The 17,370-nt window shown below is 38.7% G+C and overlaps 1 protein-coding gene and 1 pseudogene across 1 annotated transcript; both read right to left on the bottom strand.

Moving 5' to 3' along the window:
- Positions 1 to 771: 771 nt before the first annotated feature.
- LOC100281131 (uncharacterized) lies at positions 772 to 1,658 on the bottom strand. The gene has a single exon (NM_001154050.2). It carries the CDS (start codon positions 1,593 to 1,595, stop codon positions 1,116 to 1,118), a length of 480 nt encoding a protein of 159 aa, NP_001147522.2. The 5' UTR covers positions 1,596 to 1,658; the 3' UTR covers positions 772 to 1,115.
- A 14,471-nt stretch (positions 1,659 to 16,129) lies between these two features.
- On the bottom strand, positions 16,130 to 16,936 carry LOC103633675 (serrate RNA effector molecule-like; annotated as a pseudogene).
- Positions 16,937 to 17,370: the final 434 nt, after the last annotated feature.

Here is a 17,370-nt window from a genome sequence, read left to right as displayed (position 1 = left end):
TTCACGGCCATGTTTAGTGAGCATGTTGCTCGAAGTTTCCGGTCCGCTCCTGTTGGTCGTAACTTATGCTAAGTAGCATGGATATAATTTTTGCATGCACGGTTTTTCAAGTTTCGAGTGACCTGCAGTTCAAATCTAAATTTTCCGAAGTAATTCAAATAAACGAACTAAATCTACTACCAATTGAAAACTCTGTTATAATTGTCCACAAATGATACATGTAGGTCTACATAGTGTAGGAACATACCATAAAAAGTTTGGTGGACAAAATTTAAAAAATAAAAATATGTTTTGCCGAGTGTCAACAGAAGACACTGGGTAAAGAGTTCTTTGCCGAGTGCCGACCCTCGGCCCTCGGCAAAGGTTGACGGCCGTCAGCTTTAAAACGGCCGCTGACGGCCATTTGGTGAGAGCCACCTTTGTCGAGTGTTTGTCACTCGGCAAACTTGTCTTTACCGAGTGTATTTCTGTATCGAGTGTCCTGCACTCGGTAAACGAAATCGTTACCGAGTGCAGGACTTTGCCGAGTGCGGCTCTCGGCAAAGAAGTATTTGCCGAGTGCCCGACAAAAAGCACTCGGCAAAGAGTTCGGTACTCGGCAAAGACCCAGATTCCGGTAGTGTTTATGATTAAACGGATAATGAACAGGAGAGTTCCAGACTCCATACGTCATATATCACACATGAACGAACTTTTGGTTTTCTTTCAGTCGCGTGCCAAAGTTCACTTCATAAAACTGCCAGTAAGACGTAGACACTGCCATTCTGCAGCTAACAAAGTACCAAAAAAAATTCAAATACATGAAAAAACTGCACAAGGGGTAGTCGAGCACTCTGTACATACGTATCCACTTACAGATTACAACAAATGACGACCTCCAACCAAAAAAAATGAAAGAAAATGAACTGACAAATTAAAGCTTGACACAACATTATAACTTTGAAAAAGACTGGATACAACAATATATAGAAGTATATAGAATCACATACATACACCAATTAAGTAAATCTGCAGCATGCGTGCCCAGCGAAGATCGTACACATGGATTGATCGAGAGTGAGATCAACTCGAATACTCAGATATATGGACACTCTATCAGACATTGGTGAATTGAATTATGCCGAAGGAGGCGGCGCCACAAACGGCATGGGCACGCCCGGGATCGAGGGCATCGGCGGCAGTGTCAAATTAGGCACGGCGGGCATCGGCGGCAAGGCGCCAACCTTAGGGACGACGACGGCGGGCATCGGCGGCGGCAGCGTCACCGTCACCTTTGGCAATGCGGGTACAGCCGGCATAGGGGGCATCGCGGGGATCTTGGGTAACGCGGGGATCGGTGGCACGCCCAGCGCAGGCACCGTCGACGTCGGCACGGCGGGTATCGGTGGAAGGGTGGCCGCGGGAATGGTGGGCACGACCGGCGGCTTCGGCATGGCAGGAATGGCCGGGATGGCGGTAGGAGCAGCGGTCGGGGCGGTCGTCGTGTCGGCAAGATGCCGCGCGGCGTGGCATGTGGTGCTGCCCTCGAGCATGATCATGAGCGCCATCATCACGAGCGCCGTGGCGAAGAAGAGAGACGAGACTGCGGAAGCCATGGCTACTAGCTAGCTAGCAGAAGTGCGTGTTCTGAAAGTTTGAAGGCGCTTGTGAATTGAGACGCAAAGACATGGGTCCTTCCCGGGCATCTTATAGCTTCATTCCGAAGCTGCTGAGCACGTACTGTTTTGCCGGCCAGAACTGGGAATGACATGGAGAGTTAGAGATGGTTGGTGGCCTTCCAGTGCAAAGCATGGGCAGGTGAGGAGAGAGGACGTGAGGTGCGGAGTGGCTGGCTGCTGCGTTTGGTTCAGTAGCTCACCTTCTTGTATATAGCAGCAGAACCACACTGACGCAAGACGAATTTGGACACCACTCTCAGCTGATGGATCAATGCTCATGCTGTGTTTTTTACGCGTGTGTCTAACCGTGTCTGTCTATGTGCATGGAGCGAAGGACCACGTAATAACAACCTGTGCTTGGCATGCATGCATGGTTAACCTAATTATATACTTACTCTTCCTCATGTTCTCCGTTCTAAATTATAAATTATTTTAACTTTCTCCTAAATTTATATAATAAAATAGTAACATGTATTTTTAATAGATCATTCGATTTTTTATTAAGTAATATATATATATATATATATATATATATACTAGTCGGTTGCCCGTGCGTTGCGACGGCTTACAACAATACCCACGTAAATTATCCATCAAAAAAATTTCAAGATTTTTTATTGATTGTCTCCGCTCTCTGTATAATATTTTTTTTTTTGATTTGGCTAACTGATGTTATTGTTTACTCCATGCAAATATGTCTTGTTACAACACGACCAATGAAGTGAGCGATTAGAAGAGAGTTCACAACGATTGACTGAATGAACAGAGATTATAAAATGACATAATTCCATCGTACAAAGACCAAATAAAAGAGTTTGTGAGATCAAGTTTCTAAAATAAGTCCCATGAAGTCAAACTTATAAAAAAGATAGATTAAAATATGAAGTGATTGCTAAAGTCAAACATCAATAAAAACTGGATGCGCTCCATGTAAATTATGCTACTTCGTAGCAATTACTAACGTTTAAAACAACAAATAACCTTTCATTTTGTTGTTAGTGTGACAAATCATTGCTGTTTCATCCAATTCAGCAACCTCAAACACCATGTAGTCCATTGCGCCAATGTGGTCTCAGAAACGACCTAATGCTGCTCTTACGTCGTGCCGTGCTTGAGCTGTAGCCTCGGATCGTAGTGCTGGCCCAGTCCGACACGATTATTTTTTTATTTTACAAAAAAGGTATATACCTATATACAATTTATATTCAATATTAAAAATATCTTAGCGTGATGTTTTACTGGTTAGACAGTTTCACCCAGTGTCTCTCGCCCCTCTTCCATCAGGGCATGGGTTCGAACCCCACCTCCTACACCGTTTTTTAACATTTTACGCTGATTTAATTAAATGGATCGACGGGCTAACGGGCTGGCCCGACACAGTTAGCAGGCCGGTATGACGTCTGTGCCATAGTTGTGGCCCGCGTGCATCTAGCTCGTGTCGGGCGTCGTTACGCTGATTTAATTAAATGGATCGACGGGCTAACGGGCTGGCCTGACACAGTTAGCAGGCCGACATGACGTGCATGTGCCATAGTTGTGGCCCACGTGTATTTAGCCCGTGCCGGGCGTCGTTTGGTATCTATAGACGTGCAACGGATTAATTTGAAATAGCTGTAAGGGGTTATTTGTAAAAAAATGACGCATGACGACCGTTGAAACTGGTGCTTTAAGTATAGTATAGATATGGCAGGTATAACGGGAGCCCTGAGCTTCGGATATTAAAGGAAGCCCAGGTCGGTTCCCAAGGTCTGGTCGATGGAACAGGCGCGCCTGTGTTTTAACGTGGGGCTGAGAGGCGGCATGCAGGACAGACGGCGCCGTGACGCGGTTGTTTGAATGGTAAGGGAATTGCGCGGAATTAAAGGGAATAGATGCCACATGCAAACGTGATTACTGTGATACGTGGGCGCGTAAATTATGGATCTTGCATGGTAAGTAATGTGCGGAAGGTAAAAAAATGAAGCATAAAATGTTGAAAGATATGACATAAAACCGAAACGGCATAATAGATGCATAAACAGTATATACCGATTGGTGTAAAACGTTGTGTCATTGTGCGTAAATTTTATATTATGAATTTTAGTTTGACAAAGACGTCGCCATAATATCGGGACGGTTTCGGAAATAATGGGGAGACCCTGTAAACGTGGATGTGGTTACTTTTATAGTATCCGAGATTTACTTTCATTCGGAAAAAAGACCACTAAGCCTGCATAACTAATCGGAGTTGGAGATGGCCGGCTCTGGAGGGTCGCCGACGATGGAAGGAGATGACGTTCGTCTTGATCCAGAGACAGAGGGAGGAGTTGGTGGTAACTCACTGGTGACACCACCTCCTGCTCTAATGGGTCCTGAGATCGCCGAGATGAGCATAGGGGAAGAAGGAGAACAAAGGGTTCGACCTCCTATGTCCAATATTAGCTCCAGGGAGATGGATACGCCACAGATACTGCGTTCACATGTAAGTCCAATCGCTGTATTTGATTATTGATTGATTATATTGTTGTGAACATATTCCATGGTACAAACAACAATGACAATGAAATAGCAGGCAAAAAACATTGATCCAACTATAGTGCCAACGGTAGGGATGACTTTCAAGGATGTTGATGATGCATATAAATTCTATAAAAGGTATGCATATGAAGTTGGATTTCCACTGAAGAAATACAGAGAGAAGACATTCAGTAAGTGGATAAATTGTTCACGTGAAGGTAAAAGTGCAGCAAAATCAAATGATACACCTAGGATGAGGAATAGATCATCGGGGCGTACGCAATGCAAAGCTGGAATAAAATTAAAAAAATATATGATGATGAAAATAAAATGGTTGTAGCTACAAAAATTGAACTGGTAAACTTGGAGCATAACCATGAGTTCATAACTGACGAAGCAGAGAAACAACATTTACGTTGCAACAAAATTAGGGATGCTGAGTTCATAAATTTTGTGGATGCAATGCATGATAGCCGAGTGCCGCAACATTGCATAGTTGATTTTATATCAGAAATGCATGATGGGCCAGAGAACGTACCGGTAACTGCTCAAGATCTGAAAAACATGTAAGCTATACTTTTTTGTTACATGTGTATATATCAATAGCCATGAATATTACTATAGTAAATGTGTGTGTAATAATTTTTTGTGCAAACAAATGTAGGAGGGCAGCCAGGAGAAGAGAAAATTGCTCAAATGATGTAGCCAAACTTTTGGCTTTCTTTAGAGAATGCAAGAAACAGAATCCACAATTTTTTTGTGATTTCCAGCTAGACGATGATGGGAAAATAGTTAGTATTTTTTGGTCACACGCAAGTATGCAGGGGGAATACGCAGATTATAGTGATGCTGTGACATTTGATACAACACACAAGACAAATATATATGATAAACCACTGGGCATGTTTGTTGGAGCTAACAGCCATCTGCAGTGTACAGTGTTTGGATTTGTTTTGTTGGGAGATGAAACTGTACATACTTTTGAATGGGCTTTCAATTCATTCAAAACATGTATGGGATGCGAGGGTCCAAGAGTTATGCTTACAGGTATGTGATATATAAATTTGTTACGCAAAATAGTGAATTAATTTATTGTGAAAATAACTGAATAATCTGTGAGCAATTGCAGATCAAGATCCTGCAATGCCAATTGCTCTGAGAACTGTATTTCCAAAAACAGTTCACAGACTGTGCTTATGGCATGTACAGAATAGATTTATGCCATTCCTAAATGAGATATATGTCAGGTTTGCTGTTAAGGATTTTAAAACAACATTCCAGTCTATTATACATCATCCATTAACTCCTCATGAGTTTGAATGTGCCTGGGAAATGATGCTAGAGGAGTTCAATCTTCATGAAGATATGACTCTACGCAAATTATATGAAATAAGAAAAGAATGGATACCTGCATTTTTTAAAAATGACTTCTGTGGGGGTAATGGTATCTACACAACGAAGTGAGAGCATGAACAGATTAGTGAAGCAATCACATGTAGATGCGAACACCCCACTGCATGAGTTCGCTAAACAAATGATGAAAATGTTGCACAACAGGAAAATGAAAGAATCAAAGGAGGCATTGGTGAGCAAGGTATGTCGTGCTTGTTAGCAATAACGGTTTGCATACATTTATGTAAATAATTTGTTTAATTATGATATTAATGTGTTATAGGCACCAAGGACAACAGATACATTATATAGGTTCGAAGTGAGAGTCTCTAGAGCATACACCAGAGCTGTTATGAATAGATTTGAGGAATCAATGAAATACGCCACTGTATACAAAATATTAAAGGACCCAGACGGATGTGATAATGAATGGATCGTACAGCATACAAAACGGTCTAATAAAATTGTGTGGGGACAACATCAATTCAAGATAACAGCAGACATAGAAGCTGGGGAGTATACATGCGAGTGCAAACAGTGGGAACATACAGGTTTGTACGTATTATGTTGGTTAGCATAAAAAATTTGCATACTAGAGAATTTGATGATTGTAGTACAAATTAATGTATATTTTTGAAATAATGGTTTGTTTTCATGTTTTCAGGTCTATTGTGTGTTCATCTTTTAAGAACCTTCATGCATCTTCAAGTTGAAAAGATACCTTCAAAGTATATATTGCAAAGGTACACTGTCTCATCAAGAAAAGATGTTCCGTTTGAAAGAATTGATAAGAGCTTCAGGGGGAAGGATGGAGTTACTAAATTATACAGACAGAAAATGTTGTTAATGAAAACAATGAAAGTAGTTCGCCAGGCGTGCATGTCAAAAGCAGGGTACGATAAGGCGATGGATGTGTTGGATGAGCTCGATGTCGTTCTAAGCCGATTGGAGCCAGATATTGGATGTAATGAGTCAACAGATGTTAGTGATAATGAGGAAGACAAGGTAATAATATTGCAGATGTTTTAGTGTTATACTATTTGTAACATAAATTATGCATAGTAACATGATATTTTGTACCAGGAAGAAGAGTTAAATAAAAATAATGCTGGCGATGGGATGGAAGATGACAATACAATTACATGTCATAATAAGGTATGTAAAAGATATATATATATAAGCTTGCATGAAGTATTGTACATAATGAATATATAAAATCAATGTAATAAGCAAATAATATTTTGTAGGATTCACATAACACCAGGACTGGATGTGAACATGCGTTAACAATAATAACAACTGGTAACCAGGTACATATTAAAATAATATTGTTTATTTGTCTAAAATGAAAATATATATTTATGCTGCATGTAAATGTTGATGTATTTGGGTTGGGCTCTAAAGGAAGACAACATGAGAATTTCACATGAGGTTGGTGATACAAGTTCTCCGTGTCACGTAGCACATGAACAAATGGAACATATTGCTGCATCCTCAGAAGCTAAAAAGGTGATCATTGATAAATGATTTTACTGATTGGTATAAATATATGTAAATATGCGTATACTAAATAGTAACGTCTATTATTATGCAGAGGTTGAATTTTAATGTGGATGTTATAAATCTGAGTATGCCGGATCGTGCAAGACCAAAAGGCCGGACAATCAAAAATTCAGAAGATAAGATTATGAGACTAGGTGCGAAAGGAGAGAAAAAGAAGAATAGGAGATGCCATTTGTGTGGAATAGCAGATGGGCATAACAGCAGAACATGTCTGTCTGTGGAAGAGAACAGGGCAAGGCTAGCAAAACTGTCTAATCGAAAGAGAGGACGGCCAGCCGGATCAAGACTAAACAATAAAACAACTGCTCCACAGTGGAATGAAACATCGACTGCAAAAAAACATCGTATTGATGAAGAAGTGGAAAATGAAGAAGCCGATGAGCATATGGATTTGGGCGAATAATTTGAAGTGTGACTAAAGAGTGGTCGATTTAGTAGAAACTTGTAATATCACAATGACTTATGCTTTATTTTGTTGGAAATTCAATAGTTTGCATGAAAGGGTTATATAATGCGTTGATATAAAACTATAAAATGTTGCGTAAATATAGACAATTACACAAATTATGTAACTGAATATGTACAATAAATTGGCATTGAACGTTTAGCAATCGGAAGGTCTGGACATTAATGGTATATAAAACTGTATACACTTAACAATACTAATCAAATGGGAGTGCATACATCGGTTTCACACTTCAAATACAACAAACAAGATATAGCATAAACACTTGTTACAATTAGCATAATTAGCGTGAAAAATTTATAAAAGATGAACCTAGTGTATATAAAATAAGGAAGTATATATTATGCATAAAACTTGAATATTGAAACAATATGATAATACAAATAAGCCAAACATTGGAAGCAAAACGATTAACCAACTCACAAACTGGAAATGAAAACAGCATAGAATTTGTTAACAGATAACATAAATAGACATTCTGGTAACAATTATGTTTGACACACTTCAAATAAAAACTGATGAGAAGTAGCATAGACATTAGATACATTGAACATAAGTGGCACATGGAGTATCAAACACATGATCAGAGGCCTGACATAAGTGACTTAACAAGTAACATAAACAGTTTTGTGGATCCCACAGGGAATCATGTTCAGCTATGCTATCTAAGTCTTGGCTTTCAAACAACGGCATCTCCTTGGAGCATACTTGAAAGGCAGCAATTCTGCAGGAAGGGGGGCAACCATGTTGTTGCGATGAAAGGTAAGGTAATGCAGAACAAAGGCACATTGGTCCAATGGTTCATCCTGAAATAGCCATAATATCAAATTAATGGTAGAATAAAATCTGAAGGAGTAATATATGCAAGATTAGAAGACTAATTTAGTGACATACCGGAGTATAAAATTCTGATAAGTCGCCATCATCAAAATCGTAGTAGCGGAGGAAGTTTGCGACAAAAAAACCACAATCATTTGACCCTGGTGTCATGGTTGGACAATTGGGAAGGAGCCCAATCTTGTAGTTGCCAAACTTTGGTACAGTTGACTCAGGTCGAGCTTCATGTAAGGCAATGCTAAGTCTTCTCATTATTAATCTAGACCAAGGTATCTTCGTTCCATTTATCATCATTTGATCATTATGGATTTGTTTCCATGTAGTGCCTCCAAGCAATGTACCATAAGGATTTGAATCTAAGATGTCTATTCGACGACGTTCAAAATTGATTGCATAAAGGGTCCAGTGGCTTCGGCGTAGCATAGGAACCAGGATATGTTAAATATATATGTAAATTTATGAATGATTTATACTATGCATATGAAAAATTAAAACTAATACAACATAAAACTAGTGACCAAAAGAACATTCTAACATTTGTACAAATGAAACTGATTAGAGCTCACCAATTTAATCTGGTTCAGAACATCATCTGAAGGAAGGGTCGGTTCAAGTTGTTCTTTAAGAAGTGATGTTGTGAAGGGCTGTGGATTTGAACAGTGTTGTTCAAACTCCTCGATATTCAAAACGGTCTCGACAAAGAAAATAAATTGATTAGTATTATATATTTATACAGTAAGTGTTGCAATAAGATACAAAGTTGTGGAGAAAAAATTACCCCAACGTTGACATTCAGTATTAGAGTGTTGATTACAGAATCTGGATTGTATAAAACATCATCCTGACGAATACAGTCGATAAATCCCTGCATGAAAGTATTCTCAAGACATTTGTTGGGACCAAACGACTGGACAACATCAAGGACAGACCCTCCAAATCCTCCAAAATTAATGATAGACCTGGGGAAAAACTTTGATTACAATTCTTCTAATTATACTTAATTGGAATTTGAATAACTAATACATACATGCTCGGATCTAGTTTTCCTGACAAAATGAACTTAAGCAGGTTGCGAGCACAGTCTTCACGTGACACGTGGGGATGTTCAGCGACTGCAGCTTTACAGGAACTATCCTTTGCAACCAGGTCAGTAGTTGCCTAATATATGAATATATGTTAGTAAACAGTTGCATAAATATGTATGTCTTAGTGTATAAATAGGAAAAATATGAAAATGACAACATGTCTTACATCTGTCAGTGGTGTTTTATCGAACAGAGGTGCACCAGATACAGGAGTATCATGTGTAACAAATTTTTGTCCTTCCTGTAACCAATAAATTTATTAATATAAACGTAATGAAACATAGGGTATAATTAATATTAGCATAATATGATGAAGGTGTAAATACTTACACTATTTATATCTGGTGTTAACTTAGGAGCAGCAGGCTTGTCTGTTGTGGGAGCCTGGGGATTTAAAAAAAATAAAGCATGCATATATATTAATGTTACTTGCATACATTGTAAATGAAATAATAATAATTGTGATATAAGGAAGTCAAACATTAGATTTTGGAGTCTTGTCAAAAATAGGGGCATCCATAACTTCATCTTTTTTGCAGACGTTCCCACTGACAATCTATAATGGAAAGAACTGAGATTTGAGTAAACAGTAACTTGTATGCAGAATAGAATATATGCATTGTATATATAGTTTGTATGAGAAAACTTACATCATCTGATATTTTGATATGATCAGTAGGAACATGGCTTTCCTGATCATGTTGCTGTTTATCAGGTGTTGGAACAGTTGGTGTGGATACTGGATCATTTGTTGGAGGCATTGAGGTAGTGGGGGGTTATCTACATTTGGAACATATAATAATATAGTAGTTGTTACTGAAATATAACTGCAATATAAATGTATCGTTATAAAAAATGGTTAAACATACACATTTGCAAACTACATCAGTATACTATCAGGATGCATAAATAAAATACAGTTTTCAAAAAATGAAATACACTGAAAAAATATGTTGTTGCTTGTATGAGTATAAATTAATATATAATTTGTATATACAAAACTGCATATAATAAATTATTTGAGATCGTATAAATATATATTATTTTCCAGGAAATAATTCGTGAACTTGATTAGTTTTAAAAAATAAACATAAATACTAAAACCTTCTGGCTGTGAATCGCGCTGCGTTGCAGCTCTCAGAACTTCATCGATCATTTCACCAAATGTTTCAGAGAGTTCAATCTGCTTCGAAACAATCATCTGATGGCTCAGCTGAAGGGAATCACAATATTTATCCACCTCTTTGTCATGAGCATCAAACAATGATTGAAACATTGGACGTTGCTGGGAGGGCAAACATTGCAACTTGTTGCCAATCAAATTCTTGATACGTGGCACATATATGTTGAAAACGGCAGAAACAGGCCGTTCTGGAGCAATGACGTAACACGTTTCTGAACGGCTACGAAACTGTATAAAGTAATATAGAACAGTTAGCAGTAATAATATTTTAACATCTGCATAACAGGACAAAAAGTTGTTTATGTCTAACCTCTGCATATCCGAACGGTTCACCAGTTTTACGGGGGGGGCGTCTGTCACCACGAGCCAACTCTTTTATGGTCTCATTGTCAAAAAACTTAATGCGTGGAGTACCATATTTGTTAACAGGAGATGCAGGGTGATGTAGGTGATCAAGATAGTAAATCTGAAAAAAGGAATGCACAAATATATAAAATTAGTACATAACAACTATTTGCATATCATATATATGCACATTAAACAAAAAAATACTTACCAGAACAATGAGTGAGCATCCATATATTGTTGCTGTGATGTTTGTTTTGTTCCTTTTATGCCAACGTGCGGCAGCATCACACAAATCCGTGTAAACTAGTTGACACCAGTCAATATCAGACATTCGGGTCATGTTTGAAGTCATGAGTACCTCATTGTTTGTAATGCCCCAAGAAGCAGAAGGAAAAAGAAGCCGATTGAATAGAATCAGAAAAAAGCATCTAATTGAAAGCTCATCATCGTTGCCAAGCACTATCTTGTCTTGAAGCTTGACAACATCAAATTCTTCTTTACCAACATTGAGATCACGTCTCAGTTTTGCAGCAGCATCCACTTCACCATACCAATCAGTAAACTCCCTGCCTCCTCCAGCACATGGCAAACCCAAAATCAGATGAACAATATCTTTTGTTATCTTCAGTTCTTTGCCAGCCCCTGGGCGTATGGTCATGTCATGTGGATCCAATTTATCCATCAACCACCTGATGAGTGATCTGCTCTCTAAGGCATCAGTTCGCAAATCAAATATGCTTGAAAATCCCAACCTAGCGACAGCATCGCGCTGTCGATCGCTCATTATCCAAGATGATACAATAACATCATAGGGAATGCAGCGGATATTTAGTTTCTGGAAGCATAAATGAATATGCATTAATACACAAAGTATATATATAGTTAGAACTAATGATACAAGGGATAATTATTACATGCTTGTAAATAACTATTCTACAACAATAAAAAAAGTAAACACCATATTTGTTGATAATAATATACATAAATTTAAAGTGGGGGAAAATACAAACTTGATTGGACACCAAAATTAACACATGAATAAACATAAATATATACATGTTACCTGTGATTTTCTAGGAGTCTTCTGTTTAGGAGAGTTTTTTTTGTAATGATATTATACTTTGGACTTCTTTTCACGCAAGGAACTTGAGGAGAAGGTACTTTTAACTTCTTTGCACTGATTTGTTCTGAAGGAGAAGGTGAGGCAGATCTGAATTGGCGCTTCAACGATGGAGCATCCATGAAATCGTCGTCGGACAGTGTGGATGGAGCAGGAGGTTTTCTTTTTAAACGACAAGCTAACGCCTTTCTGCGAAAACGATGGATTGGGGCTGGCTGTGGCTCATTCTGCTCCTGATTTTGGGGAATATCATCTTGGTGAGCTGAGCTGCTGGATCTTGTACGTCTGGAAATGTCAATTGAAAAAACCTCCTGACTGGATTCAATGGTTAATCTTTTTGGATTACTGGGCGGGCGATCAACAGACTTCATGATTAAATACTGAATAGATCTGTAGAAAAAGAAGTTGTTTTTAAATACATTGATTTATGCATGGATATATGCCAAAAAAGAACTAATTTTTACTATAACTATCTGAAATGCATACTATATAATGCATACTATATAATTACATAACTTAAACTACCTTTTACATTTATGCGATAGCATTTAATGAACAATGGTTATATACAAGCATAAAGATTGATTTAATATTTCATATAATTGTAAATGGATCAGGATAAAATAAGAGCCTTTTTGCATCAACTAACTATACAACATATTTTAATAACTGGTTCATAGTAATAAAAACATTTAGCTCAAATAACATGAATATTTAAATAACATTTGCTTAAATAACAGTATCTGTATGTATTTATATATAATGAACAGGAGTGTAAACTAATTATGCAAGTAAATAGAACAATTCAAATATGCTTAATATATTGCGAAATGTTCATAAACTTGTGTATGAATGAGCATACACATTACTGCCAATATGCATATATATCAAATCCAATGAGTATATTTTATATATAATAAAACAGATGTGTACACAAATGATTTAATTGAATGGGCATAAAAAGTACTGAGGATATGCATATAAATGAAATACAATAAGCATATTAGATAATTAAATAGATGTGAAAACAAATCATTAGAGTAAATGTGCATAAAGAATACTGACTATATGCATGTATAATAAAACAAATGTGTAAACAAATGACTCAAGTGAATGTGCATAAACAGTACTGAGGATATGCATATATATCAAATACAAATAAGCATATTTGATAATAAAATAGATGTGAAAACAAATCATTAAAGTAAATGTGCATAAAGAGTACTGACTATATGCATATATAATAAAACAAATGTGTAAACAAATGACTCAGGTGAATGTGCATAAACAGTACTGAAGATATGCATATATATTATATACAAAAAGCATATATGTGTTACTTGGGTTGTATAAGAGTACTCTCTGCTAACTCATCAGTGAATACCTAATCCACAGCCTTTGTCTAAATCTATGAATGTCGGGCGATAGTGGGAATATAAAATAAATACACATGCCCTAATATCGGGGCTCCTAAACAAAAAAGAGATGCAATGCGCGATGCAATGACCCGATTATAGTGATGTCTAAGCGGATACAAATCACACATTTAGCTGGAGAATAAGGGTTACAATCAAATCCACTTCAATCGACCGATAGGCTTCAAAAAATCGACGGCAAACTCGGTGTATTTCAATGTTGGATTACCTGGAACTTCTTGAATCGGGCTCCAATGCTGGGAGATTGAAGGATGTAAGGTGGAATGGAAGGGCGCTAGATTGGAGCGGCGGTGGATTGGTGCTGCGCTGGTTTGGAGGCGCGGAAATCGCCTGGGGAGTCGCCTCCGACGAAAGGAAAATCTGCGCGGCTGGGGTTTTCTTCAAATCGGCGCTGGTTTGTCTCCGTTGAATGCGCGACTATGGTTTTAGAAACAGGAAACGTGGGAGAGGTGGCTGGCTGACGGAGGTAACGGCGACGTGACTAGGACCTGTTGACTCGGTGTGGTTCAACCAAAATGCCCATATTGACTAGCCTGGGCTTCCTCTATTATTGGAAGCCCAGGGCTCTTAATATATAAACTATATATATATATATTTGCATTGATGTATTCGAGCACAGAGATACAGAATATGGCACATCAGAGAATAACTGTTCAAGGCTTAACTCTGCATTATATAAGAAACAGACTCTATAAGTTGTTCTTTCAATATTTTCTCATGAGAAATAGTTAATTGTAGCCACATACATATCTTTATTTATATAGAAACAACAACTTGTTGTTCATTAAATCTCTACTACTGTAAAGTAACAGTTTCGTGTGTCGTACGTCACATACGAAACACGTAGATTTGTTTCTCTCTCCCGCTTCTCGCCTAACAACAGGCCAGTAGGCTATTACATCATAGGTGGGCCATGAGAGACCACAAAGCCCAACACAACATTAAGACACACACATTGCAGCGCTCCATATAGTACCACACGTCACTAGCTAAAAGAGGACGAATGACTAAGCGAGCTAAAAAAAAGGGTCCGGACTCCTTTTCCATTCATGCATTGCTCGGTCGTTTGGCTAAAATAATATGTAATATTTGTTCGTATCCGTTTAATACTGAATTTATGTTTTATATGTATCAAATATGACTGTGTCGTGCATGGCGACGAACGAAAAAAGGTAGTTGACGGTGGTGTGAGGGGGCGGAAGGAAAGCTGCTTTTTAAATGCATTTTATATAAATTACGAAACATGTATATCTCTGCTAATCCTTAAGACGGTAGCGTAGACCAGGCACAACCATGCCCCCGCCTGTATCCCAACCATCTAATTACGTTCATCACCACCGTCCGATCCCGATCCCGCTACCGCAGTCGCAGTCCACTTCCATCCCGACATGCGCGCAGCCGCCCCCGCCCCCGCGCTGCGCGACTCATTCTCCGATAGCCACGCATTCCCATGGCGCCCCGAATCCTCATCTTCGAGCCGCGAACAAACAAATCCCGCTCCGACCACGATCCCCACGTCGTTCTCCCCGTCAACTACCACCTCCTTAACTCTCACGCTATGGATTGCAGCGATATACCCGCCCTCTGTGCCGTCAAAGAGCTCATCTCCATCCCATCCCGACGTCGTCCCCATCCGTCTCGCCCCGCCCCGCAACCAAAATCCCCGTGCGATTGTGAGCCCCTTGCAGCTGCGCGGAAGATCTTGTTCTTGTCAGACAATCATCGCCGCCAGGTCCCCATACTAGCAGCGGCGCGGAAGATCGTGAGCCACCAGCCGACGGGATATCGGTCGCGAGCTCCGCGTAGCAGAAGCAGTGCCGATTTGCAGCCATGGAAGCCCAACGACCTCGCCATCGCTGCCAGGTATTCCCAGTTTAATATCAAATTACTGGTATATGCAACGGTAGAGTAAAAAAAGTCAAAGAAGTTTACATCACATTAATTTTATTATCACCACCAGTTATAGGGGTTTGAGCTCTGCCAAACAGAGTGAAATCTTGCATCATATGACATTAATTTTATTTGATCACATGCTTTTGGATGTCCAAATCCAAACAGCTCATATTCATGTACATCCAAAGCAGGCAGGGTTAATTTGGAGCCCTGACTACCAACCTTTAACGGCAACAGCTTATAGAAGTGAAATGACCATTATTTTGCTTTATTTGATTATAGACCACTCGTATGTTGTAGACACAAACCTCCAACAAACCTGTCTCCACCAACCACCATCGCTGCCAGATATGTTTGTAGACTTGTAGTATCATCTTCCAATGAGTTCCTCTCTGCAGTAAACACCCTCTTGAGATTTAGTAGATTAGAATACCAAAACAGTTTCATGTTATCTTGTCCCTTTCTCATTCACCAAATCAATAGAATAAAAGAGTGATATCAAATTAAAAAGGATAAATCAGATTGAAAGAGCTGGATAATAGCTTCAACAGCGTTGCTGTCACTAGTATGGCAGTATCTCACTGTCCAATAGGATGTAGGTAAAGAAGTCCATGTGCTATTCCTTCGATTATCACTAAAAGTTTGGACCAATCTAGCATAGCTCTTGCTCTTCTACTTTCATCTGCACATCAAATTCCAGACTTGAGTATATATTGCTTAGCCATCTGAAAAAAGATAATATAAATGTGTACTCGATAATTGTCTGACAAGACCAAGATCTTAAGTAACTGTTTGTTAGTATTTAAAAAAATGAAAGAACTAGACAATTGCATCACTGGGGTCCCACCTGGTGCATTAGGGTCACTATTTAAAAAATTAAAGAACTAGATAAGTATCACACCTCCTAAACTTCAATGATACTGTTCTTTAGCTGTAAATATAGCATCACATATACATACTTCATGTAGTTTTGGAAATAAAGATCCTCTTGAACTTTTGACGTAGACTCCAATGCAAGGTCTGGATGTTTGAGCCTCAAATGCTTGTGGACAAACTCAGGAACATGAAAAGGTTTTTTATAGCCCTTGGCTCCACAACCATATTTCCATCCATATTTTTCATCCCTGATTTTCCTGACAAGAGGCTCTAAAACTTCAGCAGCTGCTGCATCAATTTTGTCCTAAGCAGTAAGTATGACCAGTGGGTCTTGGCCATTCAGTCTTTACTGCTAGAAAGTATCCAGCTTCTTCTCCCAATCAGCAGCACTGACATCAGATGTGCTAGAAGTCTTACTGTCTACTCTCATGTGACGAAGGCCCTTGGCCTCATGCGACTCTGACGTGCCATACCAATCAACACCATGAATACGCCATAAATAGGTACGAATAGTGTCTAGGAGCTCAACACCCTCCAGGCCTTTGACAGTCGTTAAACCTCTGATTATAATTATAGGCCCCATAGTCCCAGGTGGAGAAAAGACTGAGATGCAAGGGCTGTTTCTAAGGACTTTATATTCTGAGTCTGAGCTTCAAGTAGCAGAGCCCTCTGCAGGCCACTGAGAACCAAGTACAACTGGCCATAGAGGAAAACATAAACACCAACAACTGATGTATGCACAACATAAGGATCAACCGAACAATTAGACTAATTCAGTTCACGGTCCATTAATATGAAGCCCAAACAAAGGAAATATAAGACGAGCAATAGTTTTTGTTCCAATCATGGCATCAAGAAATCAACAGTAACAAAGTATTATATTCATAATCTCCAATAGTTCATCAATAATGTATAGCTTTTGATGATCTTTATACAAGGGCTTGTTATTAAAGGTAATTTTCTTTCTTAATACAAGAATCTCCAACTGAAAAAGAGTTATAACAAGTAAAAATACAC

The sequence above is a fragment of the Zea mays genome, chromosome 7 (genome assembly GCF_902167145.1).
Source record: "Zea mays cultivar B73 chromosome 7, Zm-B73-REFERENCE-NAM-5.0, whole genome shotgun sequence".
Taxonomy (NCBI): domain Eukaryota; kingdom Viridiplantae; phylum Streptophyta; class Magnoliopsida; order Poales; family Poaceae; genus Zea; species Zea mays.
Note: the sequence above shows the minus strand (reverse complement) of the source record. Positions and strands in the feature narration are given on the sequence as shown.

What these genes read in the sequence shown, in the direction of transcription:
- LOC100281131 (NM_001154050.2), bottom strand. Translation starts at nt 1,595, where the DNA reads ATGGCTTCCGCAGTCTCGTCTCTCTTCTTCGCCACGGCGCTCGTGATG.